We start from the raw sequence: 7,936 nt of genomic DNA, 5'->3' as shown, positions 1-7,936 counted from the left end.
CCTTTATGGTAGCTCTTCTGAGGTGTCTTTGCTTGCTCACTCAGGGAAAAGTTGCTGCGCGGCGGTATATGCTGGCGCTCTGCTGCTCTAATGCGCCCTTTTCTGTGCAAGTTGAGGAGCGCTATCGCTTCACCCTCTGAGGGATATAGTTCTACTGTGGCAGGCGCAGCACTATGAAGGCCCTTTTGCGCTTTGGCATTAGAAGAATTTTGGTATCTCTGACTTTTAGTCTAACCAGACTGTCTATTACTCTGTAATTCCTCTAGCGCCGTTCTATGGAAACAGTAGGTTTGAAGAGCACAACAAATGCTTGAAACAACTTCTTTATTAACTTCATCTTTTCTTCATATATAACACTGCCACCTCTCCGCAGCAGATAGTCCATGTACATAACATGTGTTCAAAAGATATCACAAAATGGCGGTATGATAAGATGGTGGTTCAACTGTTCAATCTTGTCATTTAACATAAAATGGTGGATATATTTCTCTCTTGAGTATCTGTACTCTCACTTTAAGTTATTTAAGAACTTTATGATTTCTCTGAGGGGTATATCTGAGGTCTAACTAATTGTTCTACTGCAGATTGCAGTTTGCTTTTGCAATTTGTATGGATTGTATGATTGGCTCAGTATGGTTGCAATTGGTGGAACTGTAAGTAAACACATATATATCTAGTTCAGTATACAGTTTTAAACACAATACTAGCAATATGAACATTATATAACTTGTTTTAAATACCTATATTGACCTCTTGTTCCCATAAAACTCGGCTCTCAGTGGAGTGAATGTCTCTTCAGCTTCTGTCTCTGGTGAATAATGATTCTAGCAGCAGGAGCTGGGGGAATTCCCAGACAGGGCTGTGTGGGAGGCTGGCTGTGATTGGTGAAAACTCTTGCTGTATGAGAAGCTGGCTGTGATTGGTCTAGACTTCTGCCCACTAACAACAGATTAACACTATGCTTTCTGTTGTTTCTGCTGTCACTGAGCTTACCTTACATTACAAAATGAATCGTAAAGGCATATTATCTTTTTCTGCTTCTGTGAACACAAAATATAACAGTTATGACATCCAAAACATGATATCACAGTAAATAACTCTGCTTTTGTCTTTAACACATAAACATAGGAACTGTATTAAGGCTATTGGCAGGTTCTGTATACACATATAAGCTACACTAGCAACCTAGGACAGGTCTTAGCTGGCCAGCTACACCTAGATCTAATGGCCATTGGAGCACAAGCAATGTGTAGCAAAATGGGTGGATTTTATACTCCACTGACAGTAGAGGAGGAGCAAGAGCAGCCAGAGGAGCTCCAGGGCGATGAGGAAGACGAGGCAGAGGACCCAGACACACCGTGGCAGTATGCAGTGGAGATGGAGGCAGGGAGTCCCTCCGAGTCACTTGCACAAATGGCCCGATGCATGCTCACTTGCGTGTGTAGTGACAATTGTTACCATTCAGCAGAGGGATGACTTCTGGCTCTCCACCTTGTTGGATCCTCGCTACCGGTCCAAAATGGGGGCCTTTTTTACACCCGCTGAAAGGGAGGACAACTGAACTACTATAGAGACATCCTATTTAGTCAGTTGGCCGCTGCCGATCTGTGCCATTGTCTATCCTCTCGCATGCCTGACCAGGGGGGCCCTCTGGGCTCACGTTCCTTTGCCATGTCTGCTGTGGCAGGGTGGGGGATAGAAGCAGTTCCAGCTCCATCAGAAGCAACTTGAGTCTAGAGTCGCTGATGAGCAGCATTCTTCACCCGCCTAGTGAAGAAACTACTCACCAGCAGCAGCAGCTAGACCTGGAGCAGGACCTGAACCAGCATCAGAGCGGGTGTTTAGTGCGACGGGGGCCATAGTTACCCCAAGAAGAACTTGTTTGTCCACCCAAATTGTGGAGAGAATGACCTTTGTCAAGACTAATCAGGCATGGATCAGCCAGGGTTCCACCCACCAATGCCTGATGCATCAGACTAGATCATCCATGGTGCTACACCAACACTTTGACAAAAGAGACCGGTTTCTTCTGGCTACCTGCCTCAGCTACTATTCTGATGCTGCCACCTGGCTGATGCCACACATCTGATGCCAAGTGCTCCTTTCACCCACCATCTTTAGCTGGTACTCTTATTGCCACCCACCTCCCCACTTTGTCACCTCGTCACTCTGTGGTCTCTTGATGCCGCTGCCACCTCCTCAATATGTCACCTTGCCACTCTGTGGTCTTTTGATGCTGCTGCCACCTCCCCACTCTGTCACCGGGTTACTCTGTGGTCTCCTGATGCTGCCACCTCCACACTATGTCACCTTGCCACTCTGTGGTCTCCTGATGCTGCTGTCACCTCCACACTATGTCACCTTACCACTCTGTGGTCTCCTGATGCTGCTGTCACCTCCACACTATGTCACCTTGCCACTCTGTGTTATACTGATGCTGCCACCTCCACACTGTCATTGTGCCACTCTGTGGCTACTTGATGCTGCCGCCACCTCCACACTCCTATAATTGTCGCTCTGTGGCCTCCTGATACTGCCGCCAGCTCCACACTGTCATTGTGCCACTCTGTTGCTTCCTCCTGATGCTGCCGCCACCTCCAGACTCTGTCATAGGGCCACTTTGTGGACTTCTCATGCTCTTCCCACCCTCTCCACTTCATGACTGGGCCACTATTTTGCCTTTCTCCGTGGCTGACATTATCATTTATTTGACCCTTCTTCTGATCTGTCAGACGGAAGGAAAAATAAGACGCACGGATTTTGTCTGTGTAGCAGCTGTAAGGCCTGTATGGTCCCATCAGAATTGGCTTGTGATTTGGTAGCCAAAATCAGGAGTGGGTGCAACACACAGAAGACATGCAAATATTCCGTTCACGTGTCATCTCTGTTTTGTATCCACTCCTGTTTTTTTTTGGGCATTAGCAATACTGATTGATTACTGACCAAATGCTGACCGAGTGAAGGCGGACGCTCCACAGACAGGATCCGTTTTTTGGGGGTTATTGTTTTGACAGATCAGAGGAAAGGCAAAATAATCAGTGACATCAACACAACCTTACTGCTGACCCCCTCTCCACTCTGTCGGGGGCTCTACTTGTATAAGGGGTTAATAGAACAGGTTCTGTAGACATCTATGTGGAATCAGCTGACGACGGTGTAAAAGGAGTGCACTTCTTCTTGGCGCTAACATCGACCTGTAAGGCTGAGATCACACTTCAGTTATTTGGTCAGTTTTGGCCCCGTGACTGCCCAAATAAGTGAAGTGTGCAGTGATTCTAAGAGCGACGCCTGTCATCTGCATGTCATACGGACTCACAGTGTTATTTCACTACCACAGCAGACTCCCTATGTGTGTTACTGCAAGGCACAGTGTTCTACACCACTATACAGGCACAGTGTTCTACACCGCTATACAGGCACAGTGTTCTACACCGCTATACAGGCACAGTGTTCTACACCGCTATACAGGCACAGTGTTCTACACCGCTATACAGGCACAACGTTCTACACCGCTATAGAGGCACAGTGTTCTACACCGCTATACAGGCACAGTGTTCTACACCGCTATACAGGCACAGTGTTCTACACCGCTATACAGGCACAGTGTTCTACACCGCTATACAGGCACAGTGTTCTACACCGCTATACAGGCACAGTGTTCTACACCGCTATACAGGCACAGTGTTCTACAACCGCTATACAGGCACAGTGTTCTACACCGCTATACAGGCACAGTGTTCTACACCGCTATACAGGCACAGTGTACTACACCGCTATACAGGCACAGTGTACTACACCGCTATACAGGCACAGTGTACTACACCGCTATACAGGCACAGTGTACTACACCGCTATACAGGCACAGTGTCCTACACCGCTATACAGGCACAGTGTACTACACCGCTATACAGGCACAGTGTCCTACACCGCTATACAGGCACAGTGTCCTACACCGATATGCAGGCACAGTGTCCTACACCGCTATGCAGGCAGAGTGTCCTACACCGCTATGCAGGCAGAGTGTCCTACACCGCTATGCAGGCAGAGTGTCCTACACCGCTATGCAGGCAGAGTGTCCTACACCGCTATGCAGGCAGAGTGTCCTACACCGCTATGCAGGCAGAGTGTCCTACACCGCTATGCAGGCAGAGTGTCCTACACCGCTATGCAGGCAGAGTGTCCTACACCGCTATGCAGGCAGAGTGTCCTACACCGCTATGCAGGCAGAGTGTCCTACACCGCTATGCAGGCAGAGTGTCCTACACCGCTATGCAGGCAGAGTGTCCTACACCGCTATGCAGGCAGAGTGTCCTACACCGCTATGCAGGCAGAGTGTCCTACACCGCTATGCAGGCTCTCTGCAGCCAGGAAATAGCCGTTTTCTAACACGATTTGCTGCAATTAAAATTGGGTCGAACCAAATTCTTTCGAAAAATTCGGTGATTTGGCCGAATCACCGAATTAAAAAAAAAATAATTGGTTCGATACGGCTTTCTCTACCCACAGCATATAATACTTCTCTGGCTGAGGGAACAGAAAAGGACAGAGGCAAGTTGAGGACAGTTGAAGCGCTGGGTTGCTGATCAAGACACGACCGCTAGATAACTTTGAGAGCTCAGGCCTCTCGCTGCGACTCCTGCTGCCATGGCTTCTTACTCTGCTGTGACCTGTGCCTGCGCCAGAAACATTTAGGCCTCTGCCACTCCCCTTTGCAGAGCCTGGCACTTCTCCGTCTGACATACATCCCAAAAAAGGCTTTAGTACATATAACTGCACTGCACAATGGCTAATAAGACTTATCTTCTAGTAATACACCCTGTTAATGGCGGTATCACACAGCACTTGCACCCCAATAACAAGCAAGGTTTGCTGGAATTACAGAGGTATCATCTATTGCAAACCTGAAAGCAGCTGTATAATCGCATTTTGGATCCGCAGTCAGTGCAGCAAGTTGTAATAGGATTGTTCCTATTATCCAGGCTGTAACCTCCCCTATTGCACCCTGTTCTGCTTCAATACTGTGGAATAATTTCTTCCTATCCTTTCCCTTCACTTCTAATGCTCTTTCCCTGAACTTCTATTTAGCAAAATAAAAGTTTTCAAGTCTGTCCTAGCACTGTCCCCAGCGCCTGCTGACATCTCTCCCTGCACTAAGTACACTGGAAAATGGCAGAATCCAAGATGGCTGTGACATCACAGGGCTGTCTGTCTGCTGATTGGCTGCATGCATGGCATTGTGGGTGATCCCTCATTCCCAGAGTTCTTTGCTCCATGTCCTAACATGAGCAGTAGGAAAAAAATGTATTCGTTACCACGAAGCGTGAGGAAATCCGGATTCGGTGCGAATCGAATTTTTCCTGAAATTCAGATCAAATTCCACTTTGTCAACTTCGATTCGCTCATCTCTATTGTTTACGTCTGGTAACTGTTTAGTCATTCCCACTGACTTCTTTTGAGGCCCAATGCAGTGGCTGTGTTTGAGGTGGCCCCAACTCTACACTGAGTCCCCCGGACACAGTTGAGGTGTCACCACGTGTTGCTGTTCTCCAGAAGGGATGGTAAGGTGTGGTGCACCCCAATGGGAAATAAGTCCAGAGAGTCAGGGTCTGCAGTAACCAGTGAGCTTCTTTACTGGAGGAATTCAGGTGCAAAACAATACAGGCGAGGCTTAGGGCTGGCTTCTCCAGTCTCCTCCCTGGCAGAAGAAGGGTTTGATGCTCAGGAAAGGCCTGGGCTAGCTGTCCCTCTCTCTCAGAAGGCTGGTTCCCTGGTCCAAGGCTGGAGTCCCACGGTCTGTAGCTTAGTAGTCCGGGTGGCTCCTTGTTCACAGGGCTGGTGACCGATGGTCTGTGGCTCAGGGTCCCCATCTCAGCGTCGTCTTCTGGTCACTCATGCACACTGGCAGAGTCTCCCCTCCAAGCACTGGTCCCTAACTGCAGAACACTAAGGGCTCTGACTGCTCTCCTTATATACAGTTTCTAGCTAGACTGGAACCTTCTAGTGGGAGGGGTGGAGTGGAGAAGCTCAGCACAAACAGATACGTTGTAACAGTTTCCGTCTGTCATAGACTTACATTAGAGCATCAATGATACTCAATGGCAATGACACACCAGACAAAAACTATTTTCCAGACATAACAACAGAGCTAAAACCAGACATTCAAAAGGTCAGGCTGTCTGGTTTTGGTGGTAAACAAGTCTGGCTTTTTCCCTCTAAGGGCTCTTTCACACTTGCGTTGTTCTGTTCCGGCATAGAGTTCCATCGTCGGGGCTCTATGCCGGAAGAATCCTGATCAGGATTATCCCCATGCATTCTGAATGGAGAGAAATCCGTTCAGGATGCATCAGGATGTCTTCAGTTCAGGACCGGAACGTTTTTTGGCCGGAGAAAATACCGCAGCATGCTGCGCTTTTTGCTCCGGCCAAAAATCCTGAACACTTGCCGCAAGGCCGGATCCGGAATTAATGCCCATTGAAATTCATTAATCCGGATCCGGCCTTAAGCTAAACGTCGTTTCGGCGCATTACCGGATCCGACGTTTAGCTTTTTCTGAATGGTTACCATGGCCGCGAGGACGCTAAAGTCCTGGCAGCCATGGTAAAGTGCAGTGGGGAGCGGGGGAGCAGTATACTTACCGTCCGTACGGCTCCCGGGGCGCTCCAGAATGACTTCAGGGTGCCCCACGCGCATGGATGACGTGATCGCATGGATCACGTGATTCATGCACATGGGGCGCTCTGACGTCATTCTGGAGCGCCCCGGGAGCCGCACGGACTAAGTATACTGCTCCCCCGCTCCCCACTACTACTATGGCAACCAGGACTTTAATAGCGTCCTGGCTGCCATAGTAACACTGAACGCATTTTGAAGACGGATCCGTCTTCAAATGCTTTCAGTTCACTTGCGTTTTTCTGGATCCAGCGTGTAATTCCGGCAAATAGAGAACACGACGGATCCGGACAACGCAAGTGTGAAAGAGCCTTAAAACATGCTCTTCTTTAAGTCCAAGTCCCAAAAGTCTCTTAGTATTCATTAACCCTTTCCACAGAGCCTCACAAACACAGTGCAAATGAACAAGATATATATCACAACATATAAAATGCAGTTACACAGTATTAAACAGCGCAGGTTAACCCTTTCAAGTGAACCCTTTGCATAGGGGAAACGGGCAAATGTCCACGAATGTCCAGACTTCACAGTACCCCTGCTCCAGGGCACTACATCAACACAAGTCTGTGCCAGTCATGAACTGCAACATTGTTTCTGTTTGGCTGTGTTTCTCCACTCCACCTCTCCCACTAGAAAGTTCTGGATAAGTTAGAAACTGTATTTAAGGAGAGCAGTCATAGCCCCTAGTGGATAGGAACCACTGCTTAGCAGGATAGACTCTGTCTGGCCGCCCAAGTGACCAGAAGAAGACACTGAGACAGGAATACCCTGCTCGATGAGCTGCAGACCCTGGGTCACCGGCCCTTTGGCCAGGATACCAGAAGAGAGAGACAGACAGCTAGCTCAGTCCTTTCCTTAGCATATTACCTTCTTCTGTCGGAGGAGAGAAATTGCCAGGCCCTTAGGGCAAAAATAGGTAGTTTGTTAAGGGGTTAAATGTCCAATAAGATTAATGGTAGTGATATGACTGTTGGTTGGACAGCCAGGTGACAACCTCAGAGGTAAGGGTGGACAGATATTTTATGGTGTTGCATCATCCTCCTCCTTCTCCTCTCTGCAGCCCGTATTCCATCAATATGGCACCATTAATGCCGCTCCCGGTGTGTCTGATAGAAAATGTTGGGAGTAATCTGGTGGTCAACCAAGAGGCTAAGAAAATTCTCTCCAGGATCTCTGAACCGGTGATCGTCGTGTCCATTGTAGGAAAATACAGGACAGGAAAATCCTTCTTGATGAACCGGCTGGTGGGACGCAATAATGGTGAGTA

At 48.3% G+C, this 7,936-nt stretch overlaps 1 protein-coding gene across 1 annotated transcript in view; it reads left to right on the top strand.

Moving 5' to 3' along the window:
* The first annotated feature begins 7,727 nt into the window (after positions 1-7,727).
* The window catches only part of LOC122928906 (guanylate-binding protein 1-like), a 74,658-nt gene continuing 74,449 nt past the window's right edge, over positions 7,728-7,936 (top strand). Inside the window, exon 1 of the mRNA XM_044282220.1 lies at positions 7,728-7,929. Coding sequence (XP_044138155.1) covers positions 7,746-7,929 — 184 coding nt within the window. The 5' untranslated portion in view covers positions 7,728-7,745. The remainder of the gene's footprint in view (positions 7,930-7,936) is intronic.

The sequence above is a fragment of the Bufo gargarizans genome, chromosome 2 (genome assembly GCF_014858855.1).
Source record: "Bufo gargarizans isolate SCDJY-AF-19 chromosome 2, ASM1485885v1, whole genome shotgun sequence".
Lineage (NCBI taxonomy): Eukaryota > Metazoa > Chordata > Amphibia > Anura > Bufonidae > Bufo > Bufo gargarizans.
This window is presented reverse-complemented; position numbering and strand designations above follow the sequence as displayed.